The sequence below is a fragment of the Natator depressus genome, chromosome 24, assembly GCF_965152275.1.
Source record: "Natator depressus isolate rNatDep1 chromosome 24, rNatDep2.hap1, whole genome shotgun sequence".
In the NCBI taxonomy this organism is placed as follows: domain Eukaryota; kingdom Metazoa; phylum Chordata; order Testudines; family Cheloniidae; genus Natator; species Natator depressus.
This window is the reverse complement of record NC_134257.1, coordinates 5601887-5629374: the sequence shown is the minus strand read 5'-3', so window position 1 is coordinate 5629374 and position 27488 is coordinate 5601887. Positions and strand designations below refer to the sequence as shown.

The 27488-nt window shown below is 54.5% G+C and overlaps 1 protein-coding gene across 1 annotated transcript in view; it reads right to left on the bottom strand.

Annotated features, from left to right (window-relative positions):
• ARHGEF2 (Rho/Rac guanine nucleotide exchange factor 2) overlaps window positions 1-27488 on the bottom strand; it is a 133497-nt gene that overhangs the window by 102810 nt on the left and 3199 nt on the right. Inside the window, exons 2-5 of the mRNA XM_074938292.1 lie at window positions 9954-10266; window positions 6611-6779; window positions 3512-3620; window positions 1706-1745 (exon numbers count right to left, since the gene is read on the bottom strand). Coding sequence (XP_074794393.1) covers window positions 1706-1745; window positions 3512-3620; window positions 6611-6779; window positions 9954-10240 — 605 coding nt within the window. The 5' untranslated portion in view covers window positions 10241-10266. The remainder of the gene's footprint in view (window positions 1-1705; window positions 1746-3511; window positions 3621-6610; window positions 6780-9953; window positions 10267-27488) is intronic.

The window sequence follows — 27488 nt, the reverse complement described above, 5'->3', positions numbered from 1 at the left end:
AAACACCTCTGTGGATCGGCACGCTGGTAAATGTCCCACTAGATCCTTTATTCAAGCAAATCTTCAGGCATTAAATAGCTCTCAGCAGCTTGTCATCTGCTTCTATGACTCTATCCACACAAGGGAAACTTTTCCCACCGTTGCAGTGCGATTTGTATCAGGAATCGCACGAATTAGGGCCCTACCAATTTCACGGCGGTGAAAAATGTGTCACAGACCACGAAATAAGCCCTTCTCCGTGAAATCCAGTCTCCCCCTTGCTGCTGGGACCGCCCCTGCCGGGAGCACTGCTAGTCCTGGCCAGGCTGGGAAGGGACAGGACTTGTCCTTCCCCTGCACAGCAGGCTCTCGGTGGGGAGATCAGACCCACCTCCAGAGGCAACACAGAAGGGAGGGTGGTGCATCCCCACTCTCACTTCTGCGCTGCAGCAGCCTGAGGGCGTCTGTGCTTGGGCATTCAGCCCCCCCCGGCTCCTGCTGGGGCTCAGGGTGCCCATTTTTCCAGGGGTCTCCAAACTGGCTGGGGTCCTTGGACACTGGTCGGGACTAGCAGCTCGGGGCCCCCAGCTGGGGCACTTCCAGCAGGGCAGGGGAGATTGGCGTCACCTCTACCTCCGGGAACCTCCTCCTGCAGGAAGCTCCGGGGCTGCTGCCTTCAGAGCTGGGCTCAGCGCAGAAGTGAGGGTGGCAATCCTGCGACACCTCCCCCCCGCTTTGTGACCCCACCCCGCCGTGATCCCCATTTCAGTCGGGACCCCCAAAGTTACAATGCCCTGAAATTTCAGGAGGTAAACATCCGAAATCGTGAAATTGACCAATTTTAAAACCCTCTGGCTGTGAAATTCACCAAAATGTTCCATGAATTTGGTAGGGCCCTACTCATGATATTTGGTGTCTTTTCTTAAAGCGCCCACTCCTGGAGTCATGGGATTAGGAGAGAATCTCAGCTGTTGCTGCTTTTTTTTTTTTAAGCAAGTTTCTAGCTCTCACAATTGCAAACAGAAGCTTGAAAATGTGAATCCCATTGGCTCCAAAACCAGAAGGTAAATAAAAAGAACCTCAAGTTTACTGGTTTTATTTTTTAAATCTCGTGATTTGCAGGGGGGGGGGGGGGAGAAGGGCCTGACTCATGATTCTGAAGCCACCAATTCAGCAACAGCAAGGGAGGGGCTGGGAATCCAGGTTCTCAGCCCATTTGAAGCCTGGCGTCAATTAAACCTGCTCCATACGGTACTGGACTAACAGGGGTCCTTAGCCTCTTAACCGTTCGGGGCTTGGGGAACGGCTTATTATTATTGTATTATGGTAGCATCGAGAGGCGGCTGCTGAGATCATGCTAGGCACGGTACACAGACTTAGTGAGAGACAGCCCCTGCCCTGAAAAACTCAGAAACATAGAAAAGAGAAACAAAGGGATAACAGCAAGCCCAGCAGTGATGAAGCTCCTCTCATGAATAGGTCTCAAAGTGCTTTAAAAGAGGAGGTCAGGATCATTAATCCCACTTTACCGGTGGGGAAACTGAGCCACGGAGCAGCCTTGCCCAAGGTCACACAAGGAGCCTATACCAGAGCCAGAACCCAGACCGCCTGAGGCAAACGCCTCCGTCTTACCCACAAAGGACCATCCTCCTTCTCCAAGTAGAGCCCCTCCACCGTAACGCACCCAGAAACAGCTTGACGACGAGCAAACGCCTCTGAGCCTTACCCATTGGCGAGGTCCGTCCCAGAAGCGAAGAGGGGGATTTCTGCAAAGGCGAAAAAAAAAGATGGTAGGAAGCCGTAGCCCAGAGGCCAATGAAGAGGTTCCCAGCACGATCCACGTCCTGTGGGCTACAGCTACACTAAACAAATGACTATGACACCGATCCAGCACCCTGCAGCTTCCTAGAGATACCGCAAGGCTCGGGGTCAGGACCGGAGAACACAGGAGCGTAATAGCAGAGCGCCGGCTCCAGTTAACGTTGAGTCTTGCTTTCTGTCTAACGGTCAACTACTCCAAGTGCTCTGATTGTCTTGCAACGTGCTGTGTCACCTTAGGGGGAGGGGTATGGCTAATGGTCCAGCTCTGGGGCCCTTTGAGTAAGGGGGTCTTGAGATACAGCCCCCTAGAACTAGCAGTTTACAAAATCGCCCGGCTCTGATAACTTCTGTTGTGCACCCTGAGGGCACGAATGAGAGGTTTAAGTTTCACCTCTCTCCCCATGCTGGCAGGGCTGCAGGCCACACCGGGCAACCTCACCTCGGTGCTAAAGTTTTTGGGGGATTCATTGATTTAGGAGGGAAGCAACAGCTCAGCAGATGGCTCAGTACAGAGATTCAGAGCCGGGCTGGCCCCCGAGGGCGAAAGCCAGGGGACGTCATCGCGCTGCAAAGTCGCGGAAATCTCCCCACTGAAACCCAAGGCTGGGCCGGAGACGCACGGTGGGCTCAGGAAGGGGCGGCCCATAAGGCAGCGGTCACAAAGCCGAGGGCCTGGCGGTTTCCTCACAGACACAGGAAACAGTCAGCGTGCTGGAGAGAACACCGAGCATCAGCACCGCGGGACGGGACCCTCTCCGAGGGAAACGCTCTCCCTAGAGAAAAGTCGCTCCCCTCACAGGGGAGAGGGCACCAGCGAAAGGCTGATGTGCCCCTTAGAGCCTGCTTGGGCCTGGCTTTGGGCTGGCTCTCTGCCCCCAGCAGAGTCTCCCACCTTAGCAAGGGGATCAGGTGGGAAGCTGACCCAGGTCGCTTTGATCCGGCTTCCTCCCAAGGGGCAGGAGTCTGCCCTCTGCCCGGCAATGGCTATCACCGGGCGGGGCCTTCCCAGTCTTGTAGCTGCACTCAGTTGCTGGTGACAACATGGCCCAGTTCCTCTCCTCCCTGTCCGATGAGACCATGGCGCGGGGGGGCAGGCATAGGCACCAACTCTGGGGGTGCTCAGCACCCCTGGGGCTGGCCGCCAACCAGCTCTTCAGCGGCTGCCCCACCCGTCAGCTGTGGAGCAGGGCTGCCCCGCCACTGACCCCTCTCTGCCCCCCAGTGTCCTTAAGGTAGGGAGGGGCAGGAGGCACTCAGGGGAGGGGTTCTCAGGGAAGGGGGCAGAGCTGAGGGGGAGGGGCCCAGTGAGAGGCACCCACCATCAAAACCAAAAAGTCAGCACCTATGGGCTGGGATGGGGAAGGGTTGTCCGAGGACTGCAGAGGGAGAGACCCCCCCCACATTTCCCAACCCTCCCTACCAAGAAGGGAGGCTAAGCCAGGAAGAAAATCCAACAGGTCAAGCGCCCTGGAGCAGGTCCGGGGATTTCCTCTGGTCTCAGCTCTCTCCTTGGTGGCCAGTAGCCGGTACAGCCTGGTGGGGAACTTGGAGCATAGCGGGAGGAGGTTGTGGGTGGTGCTGCACAGCGGCAAGGGGGGGGCAGCCGTGCAGCACTTGGGGTCCCCCCCCCCGCCCACCAGCACTTGGGGTGGCCTCTCAGGCTGGGGTTGGAGGAGCCAGATGGAGGGGCAGAGGGGCCTTCCCTACTCACCATCCGCATCCAGGAAGCGGTCGATGCCACTCAGGGAAAGGCACTTGGAGAGGGTGCTGGAGGCGGGGTTCTGCCCGGTCCGATATGCCTGCAGCCTCCTGGCATCTTCCTGGGGACAAGCGCAGGGATCGGTGCCAGGCAGCGCAGGGATCCAGCTGCCCCCGCTGCGCCAGGTGAGGGGGGGTGGCTGGGGGCAACAGCTCAAAAACACAGCGGCATGCCCATGGCTTCCCGCAGCACCCGCCCGGAGGGGGGCAGGGTCCCGCCACGCCCCCTCGCCAGCGGAACATGGGTCCACAAAGCCCTGGCCGGGACCCCCACCCACTGCTCCAAGGAGAGCTGGTTGGGTTGCTGCGGTGAGGGGGTGAAGAATTTCGCCTCTCCAGACGCTCTTGCGTGGGCAGCTATGCAGATCGCTTCGGCCATCACTAAAGTGCAGCCACCTCTGGGGTGGAACCCCACAGCAGCCACGAGAGAGCGAGAGGATTCAAGAAGCAGCCTGTACACCTCCACTGTCAGGGGCCCCTGTCACGTTCTCGGTTGCCCAGCCCACACCATTCCCCACCACACACCATCCCCATGGCAGCTCACACCCGAAATGCACGGTGTGGATTTTTGCACTGAGGTGGTCTCATTCGGGGCAGAAATTAGTCACCCCTCTCCCCCCACCTTTAGCTCTTCGCTTGTCTTCCCCCCTCCCCTGTTCCTGTCCACTGGAGGAGGAGGAAAGGGAATCCAGTGCCAGGAGACCAGCAAGCATCCCAGAGATCAGCAGTACTCCAGCCTGGGAACCTTTACCTGGCACTGGGCCTGAGGACCCCTGAGTACCATTCCCAGGTCTGCCGCTGGCCAACCCAGGGCAAGTCACTGCCCTGCTCTGTGCCTCAGTTTCCCCTCCCACCAGTTTTCTGTTTAGGCTGTCAGCTCTTTGGAGCAGGGACGGTCTCTCACTAGTGTAGGTGAAGCACCTACTGCAGCAGGGGTCTGATCGAGGCCCCTACCAAAATGCAGCGAACAGTTGTCGGTAGAATTGGCCCAGGCTGGAATTTAGCCAGGGGTTAAACACCCCTGATGTTTGTTAAAGCACCAGGGGACCTGCATCTGGCCGCAGCGTGACCACACCTGGAATCCTGGGCCCCCTTCTGGTGCCCACAAGTCCAGCAGGAGGCTGGTGAAGGTTGAGGGAAGAGGCAGAGCGTGAAAGGATCGGAGGACGCGTCCGAGAGGGGCGCGCACAAGCAGTGCCATCTGTTTAGCTTCACAAAGGGAAGGTGAAGAGATGACTGGACCCCAGGCTGTAAGTCTCTACCCCGGGAATTAACAGGCTCTTCGGTCTAGTAGAGGAAGGGCGAGCATGAGCCAGTGGCTGCAAGCTGAAGCCAGACAAATCCAGGCCGGAAACAAGGGGCAGATTTTTCACGGGGAAGGAAATTAACCATCGGAACAACTCCCCCGAGGTTGTAGTGGATTCTCCATCACTGGAGACTTTTCAATCAAGACTGGATGTTTTTCTCTGAAATCTGCTCTAGTTCAAAGAGGAATTAACCCAGGGAAGTCCTGGGGCCTGTGTTATGCAGCAGGTGAGACCAGGGTCGGGGGGATGCTCCCTGTGAATGGAGGGTGGGGGGCAAATGGAGGGATAATGAGGAGAGCTACTGAGATGGGAGGTGCCCTGTGCTCCCCCAGCAGTCTCAGTGGCTGGGACCCTGTGCACCGAAGCCCCCTCCCCTCTACCCTGTCCTGTCCCCCCGGCCTGGGAGAGCCTGGAAGGAGGGACCAGGCTAAGCTGGGGCGTCCTACCTGCCACTCAGCATGATCCCACGCACCGCAGGGACCATTCCAGTCCCTCCTCGGTGTCCCACTCACCTCCTCTTCCCTCCCCCTGCCCCCCAGCACATGGAGCAGGGAAAGGGGCGGGGACAAATCCAAGTCACTCTAGCAAAGCGGAACACATTGGTGGGTGGCGACGTAGAGATGCCCCACGGCGGGCCTCCACCATGAATATTTCCATTGTGGGGGCACTAGGACCCCCCCAGCCATGGTTCCAGGGGGGCTGGAACAATTTGTACAGTGGGGGTGCTGAGAGCCACTGAACCAAACTGTTATCCCTGTATATAATGAAATCCACTTCAAGCCGGGGATGAGCCCCCCCCCCCCCCCCCCAGCACCAGCACCCAGGTGTGGTTCCCCCACCCCGAGTCAGACAAGACAATCACAACGTCCCATCTGGCTCTACGATCTAGGACCGGACGGACGAGCGGCCAGGCCATCGCAACGTGTCTCGCACGAGGCTCCGTACTTCACTTTTACTCCACGGGCCTTCGCCGACGCTGCCGGCCGTTTCCCTTCCCCAAAAGAGAAAAATCGCTTCTCGAGGATAACGCCCCCGAACAGGAACTGTGCTGCCTTCCTCCTTCCACCGTGTGTTGACAAAGGGAGCCACACAGCCAGGGTGAAAACAGATGGGGACTGGAGCAGAGAGCTCTGGGCAGGGATGGGAGGGGTTGCCTGGCTGGTTTAACCCATTGAGGAGTCTGCTCTGAACTTCCCCCTACCCTTCCAGACTGCACTGCTGGGCCATCTCATTTTCCATTCACCTCCCTACCAGACCAGACTCGGTCCATCTCAGCAGGCATCCACCCTCCCTCCACAGTAGATTGGATTCCTGCCCGGTCTCCCCACACCTTGTATCAGACCGTTGGCCCATCTGAGTCAGTATCCCTGCCTCTCATGGCCCATTTCGGGTACTTCAGAGCAAGGCAGCTGCCCCTGGGGATTCAACTGCGGCCAGGTGCATAGTGATGCGCAAGCGGAGGGATAATTCCGTCCTGATCCGTGTCAGGTGCGGGACAAGGCCCTGAAGCATGAGAGCTGGTTGCATGATTGCTGCAAACATGCAGGTGCAAGTGGGTGAGGGGCGGGGTGGGGGAGAAGGGCACTGATCCTGTGAGGTGCAGAGCACTCTCGCTGAAGCCAGTGGGAGCTGAGGACACTCAGCAGCTGGCAGGAGATGCTCAGCCCCTTCCAGGATCTGGCCCTCCACCCCCTTCAGGCAAGTCCCCTGGTGCTCAAGGGAGGAAGAGGAGATGCATCCCCTACCTGAGCCCGCTCCAGGTCCTCCTCCTCATCCTGCGTGAGCAGGGACTCCAGCTCGTCATTGCTGCGGATGATGGGGGCCCGGCGGGGGTCCCTGCGGTGTTGGGAGAAGCGGTCCAACTGCCCCGCAGCGGAGTCGAGTTCCTCAGGAGCCAGGCCCTTCAAACTCACGCTGAAACGGACGAGGGAGAGCCAGGCTGAGAACTCTGAGGCTGGAGCCCAGAAACCTGCTAGCCGCCTCCCCACCCCCAAATCCAAACTAACACACACAGGAACTGCTTCACCCCCTCCACCACATCAGAGGGCACCTCGCATGCCCCCCGGCTCTGCGCTCAGCACCGGGAACCAGAACTCCCACGCTCCCATCCCGGTTCTGACAGCAACTCCCCTCCAAGACCTGGGGACAGGTCCTGAGCTCGGAGCACTAATCAGCGGTGCAGGTCACATTCCTGCTCTGTGCCTCAGTTTTCCCCCTTTTGCACAAGGGGAATGATGACACCATGCTGCCCCTGCAGGGGCGGCGAGGGTTAATCCGTCCCCCTGGGGGATTTAGTAGTAGATGTTTCACACCAGCATAGTGGGAGGTTTGACTCTTGTTGCTGGCTTCAAAATAAAAACCCACTCTTTTTCAGGGAGGTCACAACCAGCTGCATCTTGGATAGTGCTGCTCTTTCCTGGCCTCTGGGGGGCAAGGCAGGAATACCCCTTGCCCATAAAAGGGTCCAACAACCCACCCTCTCTCCCATCTTTCAGCATGGGAAAGCTGAATCCTAATTCAAGTTTTGCAAACAGCATTGGATCCTTATAGCAACCCAAGGGAGCAGAGGCCAGGACAGAGCCCAGGTCTCCAACACCCAGGTTGCTTGCCTTAACCACAGCCCCCCTGCCCCCCCCCCCCCACCCCTAGCTCAGAGACCAGTAGTGAAATTGACATAGAAATCATTCCCACAGAGCACAACCTACTCACCACAGCCTGCTGAACATGGCGCCTGGATGAACCCCTCCCTCGCCCCCGTTGCAATCTCCCCTTCCCCCTACTCCCCAAAGGCCGGTGCGTTTCTAGAATCGGTCTCTGGATCTCAGAGCCTGACTTCCTGCTCCGGGCTCCACGCTGTTTGCAGAAGTGGGGTGGTGGTTTGGGGTTGGTTATTTTTCAAAGCTGCCTCTTTACAGCAGACAAAAAAGCCAATCATCAGCCTGAGCCGGCCACTCTCAGAATGAGAAAAACCCAACGCTCCCCTCGGAGCAAAACGGTCTTCACTTAAATCGGACTCACCAAGGGGCCGGGGGGTGGGCATCGTGGCAGGGTGAGATCAGAGGGGCCGGCTCCCCCATCACGCAAGCAGGGGGCACGGCTCTGCTACAGACACCGGGGCTTGGATCTTGCCATGCATGGCTTTATTGGGGAACTGAAATACTGTGGAACAAGGGACCCGGTTCTAAGCGAAGAAGGCCTCTGTCTTTGCCACGGGCAGGTGGCTCACTGAGCACGCAATTACCTCAAGCTACCAGCAGGGGGAGCCATCTGCCTACTTGGAGACAGGACCGGAACACAGGACCTGAGGGGACCACTGGGTCCAGCCCGGGCTGTCACAGGCAGCCCCTCCAACCATCCCCTTCAGAAACCGATGAAGCACCTCCTAAAGCTAGTTAGGTTGTTGCCCCTAGCTACTGGGAGGCTGTCCCAGACCCTCCGTCCTCGGATGGTGGGAAAACCTTATAATTCCCAGGTGAAATTTACTCACAGCCGCTTCGTCCCCCCTTGTTCTCACGCCAACATTTGTCCTTTAGCTCATCCCCCCTCCATGGGGTTCACCCCAATGTCTTCACAGAGAGTCGCCAGATCCCCTCCATCTCAGCCCTGGTTGTGCCACGCTGAACAAGCCAGAGACTTTCCTCCTGTAGGGTCGGCTCCCCGGACCCCTCGTGATCCCTTCTCGGCACTTGTCACCATCTGAATTCATCTCTCTTGAACTCAGCTGACCAGAATTGTACACAGGATGCCCGACGATGTCTTACCAGCAGCTTGGTGTTAATACTTCCCTCTCTCTACTAGACACGCCTCGCCTGGACATCCTAGGACGACATTTGCCCTTTTTCGAGGGAAAGGCCTGAACTGGATCCCGGCCTGTTCAAATTCTAAACCCCGAATCCCTGGAGCACTTCAGTCTCCCATCCAAGCCCTGGCCCAGCCTGGCTCTGCTTAGCTGGCAAAAGCCAACAAGCTCCCAAGATAAAGCAGCAGGTCGGTTTATCAGCCCCGTAGGGCAGAGCCCAGCGTGTGGGCTCAAGCCGGGCCAGCTGCCAAAGTGACGCTTTGTTGGCCGTTGCCATCAATCCCAGGGCCCATTCGCTGGGCCGAGCTGCCGAGGGGCGATAAAAAGAAATCAAAGCCGCTGAACAAAGGCAGACAAGATCAGAAAAAACAGAGCTGCAGCCCCTCCCCCCACCCCCGGATCAGAGCCCACATCCCCAACCCCATCTGAGACCAGTCCATGGGAGCCAGTCCACAGGGAAGCCAACGCAATAGAGCTGCATGCACCAAGTAGAAAGGGGCTGATGGTTAGTGGACAGAGGCTAGGACAGGAAGTGGGGGGGGGCAGCCACAGCAGGACAGAGCCATGGTCTATTATTATTATTTGGATTGGCGTCCTAGCCACGGACCAGGGCCCCACTGTGCAAGGTGCTTCACAGACACAGAATACGAATACCTAGCTCTGATACAGAGTTTTCCATCAGTAGATCTCAAAGCACTTTAAAAAGGAGGCCAGCATCATTTCACAGCTGGGGAAAATGAGGCATGGAGAGGGGCTGTGGTTTGCCCTGCAGCAGAGGGATGGGGGAGCCCTCTGAGATTTTTATTCCAGGCCGCATCACTGAGTGTGAGCCACGTGGTTTAAGCCTTTCAATGGTCTTGCCAAGCTTTGTGCAGTCCTGTGGCAAGCAATTCCACAGGTTAACAGTCCCCTAAGTAGTATTGCTCAGCAGATAGGCCCAGCAACCTGCAGCAGCCAGTTCCATGGGTTAACATCACACTGCCTGCCCCAAAAATACCCTTCAGAAACAAGGTCCACAAGCCACACCCTTGCCCACATAACATTCTGCAATCGGTGTTAACACCCCATCTCCACCAGTAATACACCCCAGCAGCTAGACACACCCCAGCCACCACCCTGCAGCAGCCAGTTCCAGGGGTTAATGCCCCACCCCCCATCACCATTAATGTCAAGCGGCAAGCACATTTTTTAGGTTCTGAGTCTGGTGCCAAGATGGCAGGAATGGGGTGGGGGATCTAGGCTTCCAGGCCGTGGAAGGGAGAGAGGGTGCCATGAGCCAGGCTGGGTACCTCATTTGGTCGTAGTCTGGGGCGCTCTGCAGCTTCTTGCCCGGCTCCCAGCTGTGGCGCCGGTAGGAGTCCCGTTCACGGAAGGAGGCCCTCAACGCGCACGACCTCCGCAGCAGCACGCCCAGGAAACGGTCTTCGTCTTCCTCCTCCTCCACCTCCCAATCCGCCGCCGGGTCGCCGTCGGGGCAGGAGCCCTGCTCCACGGCCGACATGCAGCGGCGTTTCTGGCCCTGGGCCCTGCAGGGGGCGCCGTCGCAGGCTCCCGGGGATTGCTCGGGGCAGTTCATCCTCAAGTCACGGGGACAGATGGACGCTGGAGGGGGGACAGACAGGACAGAGAGGTCAGGCCCAGGCTGAGTCAAGCAGCACTGTCACAGCGAGCAGGCTGGGGGTGGGTAGGGAGGAGTAGGGGGTTCCTAAGGGTGACTTGGGGTCACTCCCATCGGATGGCCGCCCGATGGGGCCTGTCAGCTCCAGCCTGACCACTAGGCAACCCAGCGAGCTCAGCCGGTCCCAGAGACCCCCCCTCCACACAGTTCCTGCTCCAGCCCCAGCCTCCCCACTCCCGTCTGGTTCCTGACCCCCTGGCTATGACTCCGGCTCACCCCTTGACCCCTCAACCCTGACTCCAGCTTCACCCTGAGACCGGTGCCTGCTCCCTGCCCCTACGCTTGTCATTACCCAGCAGTCTCCAGCTCCTACAGGAAACAAGTTGGTGGGTTCTCAGCTCTGCCAACATCCGCAACCCCAAAGCCATCACCGGCTCCGACCAGCCCCCTCGCTGCCAGGGGACTGGACAGGCCCCCAGAGACCAAGCTGCCCTCCTGCCCCTACTCAGGGCAGATCCTGGGGATTATGGTGACCAGATTATCAATGGCCAGGACCCTGGGGCACTCCTCACCCAGCGGGGGCCCGTCATCCCCTCTCCGCTAGACTTGTGCCAGAGCTGGCCTAGTCCCACCCCTGCCAGCCCAGGTGGTACTGATGCCAGAGCCGCCGTCCGGGGCTCAGTGGTTTTGGTGGCACGGCTGATGGACACTGCTGTGCCCGCTTGACTTGGGTGTAGGGGGAGGAGGAGGAGGAGCATGGGGAGCTACTGAGCATGAAAGAAGGACAGCTCAGTTGCCCGTTTTAAGGCTCCATATTTCCAGGCCAGAGCACGGGAAAAACCGGAACATGCTGGGACAGAACCAGGCTCGCTGGTCCCGTCAGATCAGGGTGGGGGTACATCCACAGCCGGCAGCCTCTTGTGTGTCCGGCTACTGCCCGTGTAGCTGAGGACAAAGTGTCGGGGGGAAGTTCCCAGCCTGCTCCATTCCCTCCCCGCCAGCAATGCCAGACACCCTGGATCCGGGAACTCCCCTCTTTGCTGGTGTGTGTTGCTTCCCCTCTCTCCCACCCCTAGTTCCATCTGCCTGTTTGACCTGATAAGAGCCACGTGGGCTAACTCACGGGTGAGAGTCAGCCAGTACGGCGCTGCGGCTCTACGCAGGATTGGAGCCAGTTACAACCCAGCTGTCAAGCCTTATCCTGCCGTACTTGGGGGTGCTGATGGAAAACGGAGGCTCCTGTAAGCTGGTTGCTACAGCTGATCCTGTGCCCCCTGACCAAACCATCCCCCCCCCCCTTTTTATGAGCTCTTCCGTGGAAGCAGCCACCTTTCAAGTGGACATTAAAGCTTATTACAGCCGTAAAGAGAAACTGCCCTTGTTGGCCATTTCCTCATGCTCCCTTCAACAGACCCATTCAGCAAGCATGTCGTAAACCGCACCAGAGCCTCCCCCAAGGGGCTGACCTACAGCTCAGGGGGGATGCCGGCAGGAGACGAATCGGCCAAGAATCTGGGGCTCCAGCATCCGTGCCCCCAGTGGCTCTTGACTGGGTCTCCCAAAACACAGCAGCTGGGCACTGTGGGGTGAAGAGACCTTGATTCCCAGCAACTCCTTGCCAGGCGCTCAGGGAAAGCAGGACTCCGCCCATCCCCAAATGACAAAGCAATTAGCCAAGCTCCTGTCCTTCGTACTCACCCCCCATCACTGCAATAGCCGAGCACCTCACCATCTGTTACATGTTTATCCTCACAACCCTCCTGGGACGCATGGCATTGTTGTTATCCCCATTGCACAGCTGGGGAAACTGAGGCTCCATGAGGCTAAGTGAGCTACTCACGGTCACATGGGGAGCTGCAGCAAAGCAGAATTTGAACCACTAGCCCAGCCCTCCTCTCCAAAGGGCTCACAGCAGAGCTGGGAATTCCTCTGAGATACTATCCAGTTGACACACACTCCTCCCTGCCTCTGCCTCGTGCAATCTCTCCATCCCATCTCTCTCCTTCCCAAGAGACAACGGATGCTTTAATGAGTCTGTAGCCGCACTGGGTATTTCCTGCCCGAGACTTCGCCACTCGGCACTTCACGGACATGGCAGGGACAGAACTCAGCTCCTCTTGAGCTGACAGCGCCGGGCCTGCTGCTGCCTGAGCTAAAGGAGAACTGGTGGGTCAGCAGTATAGGGCTTAGGACACACAGAGCTGAGCAGGTCCCTTTCCAGGCATGAATGCGGTGGCAACTCACCCCCCTTAGCTGCTCATTGCAATGCCTCCTCCAGCCGGGGAGTTTGAATGGACGGCCTGAGCCGAAGCCCCCTGAAGTCACTGGGAGTCTTTCCATTGGCTTCAACTTTGCATCAGGCCCTTCAAGGCACGGACCAGCTCAGGGGGCTGAATTACTCTGGCTTCCTCTGGACAGCTCACTCCCTCTTAGGCAGATGGGGGCGCTCCAGGCGGATACTGGCAGCAGCATGGCTAAACAGGCAGCTGCCCCTACAGCCAACTTGAGCAGCAGCCAGGGCTGTAAGAGGCGGGTAGGTCACCTATCGATAGCTCCTCCTAAAGATCCCTCTTTCAGGCCCATTCGCTACAGCGCAGGGGAGCGCAAATGAGAGCGCACACCCCTAGATGGGGAGCACGCACCCCTTCCAGCCCTAGCGTGGCTTGGGGCAGACACTGGAAACGGGGGTGCCTTTTGCCAAGGAGCTGGGAGGATGGCACAAGACGGGCCCAAGAGCGGGTGGAGTTATTGGCCCTGGATATTCCGGCGCGCTAAGAGGAAAGCAGAAACAAATCTCCCCAAGCTAAGGGCCCCCCTCTCATCTCGCCACCTGAGTTACTCATTAAACGGCAAAGAATTCTGAAGGAAAAGAGGAGCCGGACCCACCCCCTCTCTGCCCCTAGACACACACACCACGCATGGTGCCTGGGTCGCAGGTTAAATGGACAAGTTTTGTGTGTGCGCGTGCGCGGGCCTTCCCCTCCTTGCAAAGACCATGCCACTCAGGGGTCTCTAATAAGTTCCCGAGACAAGAGGGTACATTCATAGAATCATAGAATATATCAGGGTTGGAAGGGACCTCAGGAGGTCATCTAGTCTAACCCCCTGCTCAAAGCAGGACCAATCCCCAGTTTTTGCCCCAGATCCCTAAATGGCCCCCTCAAGGATTGAGCTCACAACCCTGGGTTTAGCAGGCCAATGCTCAAACCACTGAGCTATCCCTCCTCCTGTCCATTCCTGGAGTCCAGCCTCTGTCTCTTTCCATCCATCTGTTGTCTCGTGTCTCATACCTAGGCTGCAAGCTCCTTGGGGCAGGGACCATCTTTCTGTTCTGTGTTTCTGCAGCATCCAGCCCCGTGGGGTCCTGGTCCAGGACTAGAGCTCCTAGGTGCTCCTGCAATACCAACAGCAACAACTCGGACCTTTGCTATCCTACCCGCTGAACCATTTTCTTTGGGGGGACCTGACGACAGGGGGCACAGTCTGGGAGCCTTCCCATCGTGCAGCATAAGCACCATCAGCATTTATTGGTCCTTCTTCCCACACCACTGTCCTGTGCCGACAGCAGCATTGCCCCTCTGACAAGTGGGAGCAGGTGTCTTATGCAACCCCGGGACAGAGAGGGTCCAGCAGCCTGCCAGGAAATTCCTTCTCCCAGGAATCTCAGCCCACCCTCAATGCCCGGTTCCCATCAAAGCCCAAGGCAGGGCGGGTCCACGCGGGTGGAAGGCGGCACACTTCTAGCCCATGTTTAAAGAAAAAACGATACAGTGGAGCTGTAGGAAGACCTTTATGGAGACGGCAGAGAGGTCAGCATTGCACACGGCGCGGGCTTGTGTTTGTCCTGAGCAGCCTGGCTCGCCCCGCTTGCACTGCTGAGCCCTCCGTGTCACACCAAACGAGGCCCCTCCTGAAACGCGACCCTCTTTCTCCAGTCTCATTCAGCACACTGTGGCAGGGGGGTTCCCAAGGAAGCGAAGGCACCTAAACCCAATGTAACTGAGGCTCCTAAATCCCTTAGGCTCCTTTGCAAACCCCAGCTGAAGGACCTGAACCAAAAATCACACAGGAAGTCTGTGGCAGAAGCAAGAATAGAACTCATGTGCCCAACGCCTAGGCCTGTGCTTTAACCACCAAACTATCCGCCTCGTCCTGCTGGTTTCTGTCCCTCCCCTGGTGCATTTCCCGTGTAAACATGCTACAGCATCCAAGGCAGCTCACTGCTGGACTGAGATCCAGATCTGATGAGCAATCGCAGCACCTGTTACAGCTCGCCTGGCATTTCTGACACCGACAGAAAACGTAGGAGGGGAATCACACTGGGCAGGGAGCGTAGTTGATACCTAACGGCAAAGAGGGGAATTCAGCATTTGGAAAGCAACCTAGAGCTGCTATTTAGCAATCAATCATTAAGGCTGAAGTTACATTGAAGGGCAGTGTGGTTCAGTGGTTAGAGCTGGCCACGCCTGCATTTTCATCCTGGTTTTTGACACCTACTCACTGTGTGGCCTGGATCAAGTCATCGTGCCTCAGTTTCCCCTGCTGTAAAATAGGGGTTAATACCTCCCAGAGGAAGGAGGGTGCAGTGGTTAGGGCGCTAGCCTGAGACTTGAGACACCCAAGTTCAATTCACTGCTCTGCCACAGACTCGCTGCGTGACCTCAGGTGAGTCATCACTTCTCGGGGCCTCAGTTTCCTCATTTTACAATCGTGCAAAGTGAGAGGGTAAACTGGATATAGCCAACAAAAGGTCTTTGCGGTAATGAAATTCACATCGTTTCTAGAGGAAATCCACCAGTCCAGGAGCACCATCCACTTAAGCTTGGTTCCAAATTCCAACAACCCAAAAGCATTTCACAAAACCTCAAACCGATTAGATTGTATCCACTCCAGAAGCCGTTTGATCGTTCCCCCACCATTGTCTGCAACCCAAACACTCCTGCACAGACAGCACTGAAAGTGAAACTGACCATAAACAGAAGAGAGATTCGCTTAATTGACTTCCAGGAGAGAAATGCAAAGAGCAACCACAGAACTTGAAGAATGGGCCCCAAAAGTCATAGAATCATAGGGTTAGAAGGGTCCACAAGGGTCATCTAGTCTAATCCCCTGCCAAGATGCAGGATTTGTTGTGTCTAAGCTACCCAAGGCAGAGGGCTATCCGGCCTCCCAGTTTTAGTCCAGTTTACTTTCCCAGTCTTCAGCTGCTGGAAATCAGCAGAGCCCTTTTGAAGTTAGTGGAGCTGTGCTGACTTATACTAGCTGAGATCTGGCCCTTAAAATGCTTACATAGGGCAGGGACTATATTTTTGTTCTGTGTTTGTACAGCGCCTGGCACCATGGGGTCCTGGTCCCTGGTGAAGGCTCCTAGATGCTATGGTAATACCTTATACAATAATAAAATAATAATAATAATTGGATGCCTTATTAGCCAAGTACAGAAATTGGATTAGACTACGACTGCTGTCATTTCTGCAGGTCTCGATGATCTACACACCTGGGAAGACTTAGCCCAAGAAGTGGCTTTAATGATTCCTGGCCACTGCCTGAAATTTGTAAGTTGCAGAGGGACCATCATAAAGAGCTGCTCAAACATTCCTTTCCTTTGATTTCCACTTAAGTGCTCTTACCCAGAGACTGTTGACTCACAGGTCAATGTGGGGTCATGGTGCTAAAAACAAAAAGCCCTCCACAGACAGTGACCTGCTTTCAGTGCAATGGCCTTGAGTCAGAATGAAGAAAAAAAAAAGAGAAAAAAAGACACCCAGCCCCTGGTGTTATCTGAAAAGCTCACATGGTACTTTGAGGAGTCCAAGAGACATACTCCATCTGCTGGGGCTGGAGCTCCTGGGCTTAACTGGCTGCTGGTTTGATAGCCCACACTTTTCAGGTGCACTCACAAAAGTGATGCTATTAAAAAAGAAAGGCCACGTTTATCCCCTCTCACGAGCTTCCAGTTCCATTTGTGAGAGAGAAGTTTCCGACCAGCCCCACGAGATCTGAAAGGCCACGTCTGCTCTCTGCCCTGTTGTTATTATTCCTGCGATCGTATAGCATGGAGACCGCAGCGGAGATTGGGGCTCGACAGTGCTAGGCGCTGCACTGACACTGTAGGAGACAGTCCCTGCCCTGAAGAGCTTATTTAGATGAGACAAAGGAAGGAACATTACATTAAGATAAATAAATAATCCCATTTTACAGATGGGAAATGGAGGCCAAGGGAGATTAAAGATACAGTATGTCTCTAGACTGCAGTTCCTGGCTGCTGCAGCTTCACTGTTCCAGGACCAGAGCTAGCTGGGGTATGTCAGCTCAAGCTGCAATCATAGCCACTGAGTGAGGTCTAGACGTACCCTAAACGACTTGCCCCTGGTCACACAGGGAGTCTGTGGCACAGCTAAGAACTGAACCTAGATCTCCTGAATCCCAAGCTACTGCCTTTAGCCACAAGGCCACCCATCCTCTCTGAGTGTCTCTATTATTTATAATAAATACTTTGCCTTTCTCTTTACTCTGTCTTCCAGATTAGGATCTCAAGACACCTAACAAGTGATAAGAAAGGCAGCCTTATGGGGTGGGGAATACTTCCCGCTTTCTGGCCGCCCCAGCTCTGAAGTCAGCACAGAAGGAAGGGTGGCAATACTGCAACCCCCGCTAAAATAACCTTGTGACCTGCCCCCTGCAACTCCCTTTTGGGTCAGCACCCCCAATTTGAGAAACGCTGGTCTCCTGCATGAAATCTGTATAGTCTAGGGTAAAAGCACACAAAAGACCAGATTTCACAGCGGGAGACTGGATTTCACCGTCAGCGATGCGCTTTTCGTGGCCATGAATTTGATAGAGCCCTAGTCATGGCCCTATCTGCACATAGAAGATAACAGCCTACTGCTGCTGCCAACTAACGGAGTTACTCCTTTAGCTCAAGTAGCAGACAGTTGTGCGGCAGATCCTTGGTTCACACCCTGCTGATGGCCCAGGGAAGGTGGGAGGTTAATTACATTGCAATCTTGGGAGCCCTAGTATGGACAGACCCCTGGCTACAATATATTATTACAGTAGCACCTAGAGGCCTCAGCGTTCTACATGCCATACCAGACATACAGTGAGAGATGTGCCCTGCCCAGAACAGCTCACAGTCTAAAACAGACAAAGGGCAGGAGGGAAACTGAGGCACGGAGAGGGGAAGTGACTTGCCCAAGGTCACGCAGCAGGTCAGCGGCAGAGCCAGGAATAGCACCCAGAAGTCCCAAGGCTCAGCCCAGCGCCCTCTCCACTAGATCATGCTGCCCACGCTACAGCCATCTTCAGCGCCATGCCTATTAGCCCTGCTCAGTCGCCAACCAAACTGTGCGTTTTCCTCCATGTGTGATCAGCCCCACCCCTCTGTTCTTGCTGCCACAGTCTCACCCTCTTCACCTGCTCCTGCAGAGATCTGCTCCGGTCTCGGTCTGCACTGAAGGCCCCAGCACTTGTGGCCAGCCTGCAGCGTCCTCTTCCCCCCCACCAGACATACACACTTCCTAGCTACCGCCCCAGGGCGAACGGGATGAGCTCAGCCGCTTTCCTGTTTTCGAGTGCCCACGCACAGCCAGCCGACAAAAATTTTCCTCCCCTTCAGCCCATTATCTGCTGTCAGATCTTTGCTGAACTGTCCTAGGGCCAGTTACCAATTTTCCATATATAGTGATGGAGCACAAAATGGGAGAGGAGCATGAGCTAGTGGTTAGAAGAGGAGACAGGGAGCCTGGGATCCATTTCCCAGCTCTGGGAGGGGAGTGGTGTCTAGTGGTTAAAGCTGGGAGCCAGGACTCCTGGGTTCCACCCCAACTCTGGAAGGGGAGCGTGGCCTCTCTAGGGATTAGAACACGGGGGCTGGGAGTCAGGACTCCGGGTACATTTAGCTCTCTTTTCACTAGTGTGATAGAGGATGGGACTGGGAGGAGCCTGGGTTCTATCCACAGCTCTGGGAAGGGGGAGTTGTCTCGTGGTTAGAGCAGGGACAGGGAACGAGTCTGGTTTCTATTCCCAGCTCTGATACCAATTCAGTATGTAACGTTGGGCACATCTGGGGGGTAGGGAAGAATCAAGAGCATTGGGCTGGCAGCTGGGAGTGGGAGATTAATGGGGACTCATGTGTGGAGGGAGAGGAAGGATCTGGCTTGGAGAAGGATGCTCTAGGAGCCCTGGGAAGAGGCAGTTTGGGTGGACCCAGCACCTATTTAACCGCTCACAAGGCCGGACCGAGCCAGCAAGGAGCTAACGGGGTGGGTACAAATATCTAGCGAAGAAGCTGATCTAGAAGGCAGTCACTTGATAAGGTCTAGGGTGAGAAGCGCTCCCATGGAAACCTGGGGGAGTGTACACAACACAGGAGGATTCCCCCTGGGGTGTGCGGGGAGGGGCGGGGGGTGAGGACAGCCCAGCCCAGGGCCAGCCTTTCCCCAGACAACCACTCCAAGAGGCCAGCGCCCATCTCAGAGCCACAGCTCCAGAATCAGGGAAGTGATTGAAAAGCAAAGCAAACCATGCCCCCCCCCCCGGTAGGATTCTCCTTCGGGGGCCACAATTCCTCCTGCAGTGCTATCATGATCCACAGGCTACCTGCGTGCTGTGTCCCCACTCCAGCCAGTAGCGGATCTGCTAGAGGACAAAGGCTTACCACTGCTGCCAGGGAGAGGAGCGACTCTTTTAGCTCAAGCAGTGGAAGTCAGTCCCCTGCTGACGACCCAGGCAAGGTGGGTGGCTCAGATGGGGAGAGAGAGAGAGAGAATAGAAATCATCCTGCCCCTTCCATCTGAGGAGCTGAGAGCACTGGATTGGCCCCCACTCAAAACTCCCTTGGGGGAGCAACATCTCTGTTCTGCTAGAACAGATGGCTAGATGGTCTCATATCTTCTCTTATGAATTATTATCTCAATTATCGGAGCATCTAGGAGCCCCGGTCGTGCCCCAGGACTCCATGGTGCCAGGTGCTGTACAAACACAGAACAAAATGACAGCCCCTGCCCCAGAGAGATTGCAATCCAAGTACCTTCTTCCTCACAGTAGCAAGTGTGCATTAAGCAGGTGTGAATTAAGCAACGTAACATCTGGCCTCTGTGGTTTGTTCTCTCTCTCACCCACTCCCCAGGGGGAGAATTGAGTATTGTTTTGGTAGAGTGTGGGGTTTGGGGGCGTTTTTTTTTTTACGTATGGGGAGACTCAGGCAAAGGGAGATGAAGTGACTTGCCGAAGGTCACTGAAGGAAATAAGTGGCAGAGCTGGGAATCCAGGAGTCCTGACGTCAAGTCCCCTGCTCTCACCAGCAGGTCCCACACTCTTCCTGGAGCCAGGAATACAACCCACAAATCCTGACTCCCCACCCAGGACCCTAACCCCTAGCCCACATGCAGCCTCCTTCTCAAACGGATCAAACAAGTAATTGACGATGACGCAGCCCTGCCTGGCCTTGTGTGCCTCCTGCCTGTACCTTTAGTAGAAGAATTAGACAGTGAATGAAAACAGCCCATCAGCCCAACCCATCTTTCTAGCTTTAATCCGGAACAGGACTCACCCTCACACTCGGAGAAGGGAGAGCGTCATGCACGCACCAGGCTGTGCGCTGCTGGGGAATGTAAACAGGCTTGAGACCCAAGCTGCTGAGAGGGGGAGGAACGGGCAAAAAAAAAAAAAAAAGAAAAGAAAAAGAAAGAAAGGCCAGGGGTGGGGGAGGGGTGGAGAAGAGGGATTTGGGAGGAGCGAGGAGAGGGCTGGGACAGGGCTAGGGACCAGAGTTGGAACACACAACGGCTCTTAAACCTCACGCTTCTGGGCCTGACCCACGTTCTCATCTGCTACTACAGGGATCCGGCACCTTCCTCTGAAGCAGCTGGTGCTGGCCACCGTCACAGATGAGATGTGGGGCTGGATGGGACCCTGCAGATCTAATCCAGTCAGGGGATTCTCATGTTCCACTCCTGGCAGTCCTCTTCCATGACAGGGCCAGGCTCCCGTGGGCAGGAGCAGGGAATAGAACCTGGAGGCAAATGCCATGACCTGGACAACCTCAGAGGTGAAGCATTTGCGAGTGCATGATACCCACCACGGGTTGAACTGGGGCCCTCTGGAGCTGAAAGCAGGGGCTGCTAGAGCAGGAGGTAGACAACCAAACCACCCAAGCGGGGGCTGTAACAAACTCATATCCTCTATGCACCAGCACCCTCCGTCACCCAGCGCTCACTTCCCAAGGGAGAGCCCTAACCACTGACCTAAAGCTACAAGAAGGGAGGCAACACCCCCTCCCCCAATTTTGTGATTCCAGCCTGAAAAACAAAATCGAAATATTTCAGAAACATCAAAACAAACCGTTTCAACTGGACCTTTCCAAAACTCGCTCTATCCAGTAGGAAACACTTCCCTTCCGAAGCCAAGATTAGAACCCAGGAGTTCGGGCTCCCAGTCTCCTACTCTAGCCCCTAGAGCAGGGGTTCTCAGACTGGGGGTCAGGGCTCCTCAGGGGGTCGTCAGGTTATTACATGGGAGGTTGCGAGCTGTCAGCATCCACCCCCAAACCCTGCTTAGCCTCCAACAGTTATAACGTTGTTAAATATATTTTAAAAAAATGTTTTTAATGTATAAAGGAGGGGGGGTCACACTCAGAGGCTTGCTGTGTGAAAGGGATCACCAACAGGAAAGTCTGAGAACCCATGCCCTAGGAGCCATACGCCCCTTCCAGAGCCAGGCACAAAACACAGGAACCCTGATTCCACATCAGGGGCTTTAACTGTCTGATCACATCCCTCGCTGGTGTTCAGTGAAGCCTCCCAAACTGAATGGGAGGGAGCCATTCCAGCATCGACAGTTTACGAGCTCTCCAGTCACTCTTGATGGAGTTACAGCCTTGTAACATGTGGGAGGTTCCTGGACGTTCTTACTGTTCTCTGGAGACCTTGGTTTTATAATGAGAACATGACCAGGAATGAAAAAAAACAAATAAAAATTGTATTAGTTGACTTGGCAGAATTCAACGGTTATGTCAACGGATAATATCAACGTGTATTTTTATCAATTTAAATTTTCAGAGTTGTGCAAAATTATGGGTTTTAAGCATTTTTTTCCCCTATTTTGATCTATTTAAATGTTCACAGATGCTGGAAATTATGGGAGCAGGTGTCAGACAATTACTGGAGGACAGCAGATGCCGAGACATAAAAAGCGAAAGCTTTATAACCAGTAAGTCAAAAATTGGCAACATCACATTTGAAAATACACATAGTAAATATCATAGGACTGGAAGGGACTTCGCAAAGTCATCTAGTCCAGTCCCCTGCCCTCGTGGCAGGACTAAGTATTATCGTTAAGTTAAACTCTCTCAAGCAGCATTTCTCCTGCTTTGCCTCGCTGTCCATTTCAATTGTTATTGATGGAAATAGTTTGTCCTCTCTTTGTGTGTGTTCCGAGAAATCAACCTCTATTGACATTTACCAGTACAAACCTAACCCCTCCAAGCCTACTTCCTGGGCACCGTTTGGAATGTCAAGAATGTGAACATGGGAAGCACCGTGTCTGAAGAGATGCAGGTGCTGGGAACTCTTTAAATCAATGAGCTAGTGCTGAAATTCTGAACCCGTTAAAGTCAATGGCAAAATTCCCCATGAAATCAGCCAGGACGTACCCCTAGGTCCTGATTTCACCACTGCCCTGCATCGTTTGGAGTCATTTACATAACAGCATCAACCCCATGCAATCCTGGGATCAGCTGATAAATCATGAGATTTAAAAAAATAAAACAAAACAATTTTGCTTCTTTTCCTTTGCCTCCTGGTCTCTGAGCCTTTCAGGTCATGCTGGGATCATGTTGTCCAGCTTCCCTCAACAATCACAAGAGCTAGAAACTTACTTTAAACAAATCCCTGCGACTCTCCCTAAATCACGTGACTCCAGGAGTTGGGGCTTGAAGGAAAAAAAATACTAAATATCACAAGAGTTGGGATACAATTGCAAGGGTTAGCACCACCGTTTACCCCTGCACAAAGTGGGTGGGAAACGCCCGGATCCAGCTGCATTTTACACCCAGCATGGACCGGAGCGGCTGCACAAGGCAGAGGAAGTGGAAAGTCAGGCCTGGAGGCTCGATAGGGAGATTTTTGTCTCCACGCAGAAGTTGCCCTGGTTCAGCTGAAATCCGTTCTTAAAGCAAAGTAAATTGAACTGGAGCAAAGCACTTCACACTGGTGGGCAACTGGCTAAGCCCGATTTGAGTTACCCCTGTGCACAGCCCATAATGCACTGGGCTTGCTGGTGGCATGGATTGCCTTGAAGGGATCAGGTTGCCTTTACTTCCGCTCTTCATAAATCCTGCTCGGGAATGTCCCCAGACCATGCAGGACTGATGTGGAGGAGGGCAAGGGATGCAGGTAGATCTACATTGAATGCTTTCCTGTTAAATAACGTGCCCGCAGCAACACGCCTCTGTCAGGCTATTGGCGAACACAGGTCACCAGAACCCCTTGCTGGAGTCACAGGAATACATTACTCTTAACGCCATGTGCGGTTGCAGAGAACAAGATCCCTCATCCGGTAGCCTATGCAGGGACCGATTAATAATGCATCTAGCCATGGGGCCCATCACCTTCGTATCTGAGCACCCCACGAGCCTGTGCGTACCCTCTCCACAGGCTGCACAGTAGGGAAGTGCTGCTCTCCCTGTTTCACAGATGGGGAAACTGAGGCCCACAAATACTTGCAGGTCTGTTCCCGTGTCACACTGCAGCAGCAATGCCCTTTCCGGCAAGTGGGAAGCAAACCGGGTTCAATCAGACCCAGGCCCAGGAGTGTCCACTGTTTGAAAGGCAATGCTCGCTGATGTCCATGGGATTTGGGTGCTGGCCAGTGCTTAGGGCACCAGGCTAGGCAGCCCCACTGTGGATTCTGCCACTGACTCAGGGTGTGACCTCAGGCAAGTCACTTCCCCCCTCTGTGCCTCAGTTTACCCTTCTGTAAAATGGAGGGAACAACCCAGACCCACCTCTCAGGGAGCTGAAAAGAGGCATCAATGTCCACACAGCACCAGACTAGCAGCTCTCAACCTTTCTCATAACTCTCCCTTACCCTGCCAGGATCTAGCCTTCCGTTCAGTAATATGAGCAGCCAGTCAGGACTCCGACTCCTCTCTGCCAACCCCAGGCTGAGAACCTATGCCCTATATAAATGCCATGCCCTGTTAGGTTGGACCATAAGCTTGTTGGGGCAAGAATTGTGGTTTTGTTCTGTGTTTGTACAGCACCTAGCACCCTGGGGTGCTGGGCTATGATTGGGGCTCCCGGCTGCTACCGCAAAACAGATGATAATAGATCAGGAGGAGACATTAAACAGCACTCCCTTCTGCCCATGCAGGTGGGGCTTAAAGAAGCCTGAGCGTGCTGCCCAGGATCTCACCCAAAGCTGGAGCGTGGGCGATTGCTTGGTGCACCAGCCTGTGTGGTATTCTGTCCTATTCACGGCCGTGCGTCACATACCCAGAAGCCACATCAAAACAATGGCACAACAAATGGAATCCAAGGTGTGCAGACAACAGCAGGTGGCACCAGCTGGAACTTAAATCTCTTCCTGCTGGCTCTGATCATGATGCTAACCGCTCCCTCTCTGCCTTGTAGACATCCCTTCTTCCTCTTCCATTCCTCCTGGCACCCCTCCCCACAAAAAAAAAAAATCCCTCCCCCTTTATTCTCTGTTTGCATCATCTCTGCTGTGCATTTCTGGGCACTGGATCTGCAGGGTGCAAGGGTGGCCTGCCCAGGAAACACGGCATTAAGGTGTGGGTTGTTTGTGGAAGAGTCTGTTTGCTGATCTTGGAGCCTTGAGTCATGAATAGTCGAGGGACCCAGCCAAGCCCATGGGGCTATAGTGGAAGCCTCGGATCTGGCTAGAAGGGAATCTGGTAATTGCTAAACGCACTGCTGAATAGACCTCGGTGTCAGCCCTACACAGTCGAGAAGTGGCTGCTTAGTGTTTTCCCCAGGAATTGAAATTAGAAGGGGTGTTGAGTTTATAGGGGGAGTCGGAAAACAACTAAATTGGCAACAGTGTGACCACTGAAGGGGAGCGTAGGGAAATCCACAGACTCACAACCACTGTGGATTGGCACAAACGGGGGGCCTCACACACACACTCACGCGGGGGTTACATGAGTCTACGGCACTTTAAAGCTCCGTGGCCCCCTAAAACACATACCCTGCTGGGTCCCCACCCCAGCAGCAGTGGGATTGACTGAGTCAGACATAGTGATTTTAGGGGGCTCCATTGCAGGGTAGGTGATGGAGGGGAAGGGCTAGCCTGGGACTTGGAAATCCTGGGTTCAATTCCTTGCTCTGCAAGAGACTCCCTGTGTGACCCTAGGTAAGTCAAAAACTTAGCCACTCTGGGCCTCTGTTTGCCCATCTGTATAATGGGGCTAGTAGTCCTGCCTCACAGAGGGGGGTGGTGACGATAAATAGAGGTGAGGTGCTCAGGCATTACGGTGATAGAGGCCAGATTAGAACCTTAGTGAGATATGCATCCAATTCCCCTGTTCCAGCACAGGGGCTTTATTTTGGTGGGCACCCCATGGTAGCTTGTATGGGGTCCTCACTAACAAAGCCATTCCTGGGAATGCTCCTACCCCAGAAAATATACCACTAAGGTGGATCTATTCCTGCACCCCAAGTTACTCCTCACAAAGCCAGCAATCCCCATACAGAATCCACTGCCTGTCCAATGAGTCGACCTGTGAATTTAAGAGGTAGCATGTCCAAGTGGCTAGAGCACTGGACCAGGACTCAGCAGACCTGGGTTCTATTCCCAGCTCTGCCCCTGACCTACTGCGTGATCTTGGGCAAGTCACTGCCCCTCTCTCTGCCTCAGTTTCCCCATCTGTAAAATGGGGTTAACCCTACTGACCCACTTAGGAAAGTGCTGAGATCTACTGATGGAAAGCACCAGCTAGGAGCTGGGTATTATTATTTTACCCAGGGAATAATAATTGTTCTGCGAGACAATCTGCCCCCCTGCCAGCTTCTTCCCCTCCCTGCATTGGGGCGTGAAGAGCCTGGCTGCTGAGGAGCGAAACGTGCGCAGGTGGAAGGCGTGCCAGTGTGCAGGGAACAGCATGAAAACAGGCCAGCTCTGGCCAGATCCCAGAGAGAGAAAACAGGACCCATCCCACATCCAGGCTAGACACATTCGACAACCACAGTGCTCAGCCCCAGAACCTCGTGATCTTTAGCACACGACACAGGGCAGCTGCTATTAGCGCCACTGTACAGATGCGGAACGGAGGCCCAGGTCACTGGCCCAAGGTCACCCAGGGAGGCTACAGCAAAGCTGGGACTTGCCCCCATGTCTTCCAAGCCCTAACCACTGCACCAGCCTGCCCGTCATTCAAAGCCAGCTGTCCAACACTCTCAGCTTGCTGCCTGGCACCTTTTCTAGCTTAGGCAACATTCTCTCCATCCACCAAAATACCTTCGACAGGTGCAAACACTGACCCTACATAAACACACCTGTGTACACAAAAGATTCAAACACACAAAGACACACCAGCCCCGTTGGGCTCAGTGGTGCAGTTTGAAATCCAGACCTACAAGCACAAGACTATACCTTCTGAGCTGCGAGAGCAGCTCCCTCAGCTGGTAGCTGTAGTATACTCTTACCCTCTCCTGTGGAGCAGAGCAAAGGCTCTTAACACACTGTTTGATAGTGTAGGTCACTTATATGCCTGGACACACCCCCAGACTCAAACATACTCCTATCCAAACACACCACAGTGTGCATGAATATATTGAAAGCATCTCTTCCATTTTAAATGCCAGCCATTGTAAAACTTTGTTGCTCCAGGCTGAGTTTATATGCTGGGCTCAGGAAGACATGCCTTCGTGCTAAAGCAGGAGACATCCCTGCACATTCCTTCTAGGATCAGCCCCGGTTATTACAGGTCATTCTTTCTGCCAGGCATCGGGCTGCCTGCTAGATTCATCCCGGAACAGCTCAAATCACAGCAAGGATTTGAGTCCCGGGGGCCCCCGGAAAGGAATCAATTGTGGTGGACTCAGTTGTAACTTACAAATGGGGCTAAAATCAACACCCAGCCCTCTTAAAACCTGTGTTTATGTTTTGCAAAGAATTCCAACAGCCACCTGCCTAAGAGTGACAAAGCAACTCATGGATCATGTTACTGGAGCTGTAGCTCCCGGCTCAACTGATGAGCAGCTTTGTTATCCTTACAACATAATAGGGGTAGATGACAGGTAAGGCCTTGCTAAATTGGCCGGCCTCACATGGGAGGTGCCACTGGAATCCCCTCCCCCCACGGGATCCAGCTCCTCCCTGTCTCCTGACATAGGAACAAATAGATGGAATTATAGAATCATAGACTATCAGGGTTGGAAGGGACCTCAGGAGGTCATCTAGTCCAACCCCCTGCTCAAAGCAGGACCAATCCCCAATTTTTGCCCCAGATCCCTAAAAGGCCCCCTCAAGGATTGAACTCACAACCTTGGGTTTAGCAGGCCAATGCTCAAACCACTGAGCTATCCCTCCCCCCTCTGAGCTATCCCTCCCCAGTGGCAAGTTCATAACCAATACATGGAAATACTTTCCCCTGTGCGGTATGCAGTTTGGCGGTAGAACTCATTGACACAGGATATCTCCGAGGCCAAAAAAGTCAGCAAGATTCAAAAGGGGCTTGGACACTTATACAGCTAGCAAGACTACCTGAGTTAGGATAGCAAATACAAACAGATTGTGGAAGGGATATTAAATCGCTTCGGGGTCAAGCCGGGCTCTGTCTGGGATCAGGATAAGACCTGATGTTGGGGGGGCAGATTATCTCACATCCACTACTGTGAGGGTCCCCTTGGGTCTGATCCAGTCTGGCAATTATGTTCCTTTCAGTGCTGGATTGGGGGAAAGTCCCCAAAGTACAAACCCAGGCACTGCTTAGGAGAGCAAGAAAAGAATAAAATTCCTGGGGGAGAGGGGATCAAAATCCTATTTAAGGCCCTGATCCAAAGCCCGAGTCTGAAGTCAGCCGGAGTTTTTCCATTGGATTTCAGCACATGTTGGATCAGGCCCCGAGCTTATTGAGGGCTGGGTTGGAACTGATAAACAGCAGACGTGGGACGTCCATTCAGGTCCAATCCACCCCTAGTGAAGATCCCCAATAGGCAATGGACAAGGTCACAGAATCATA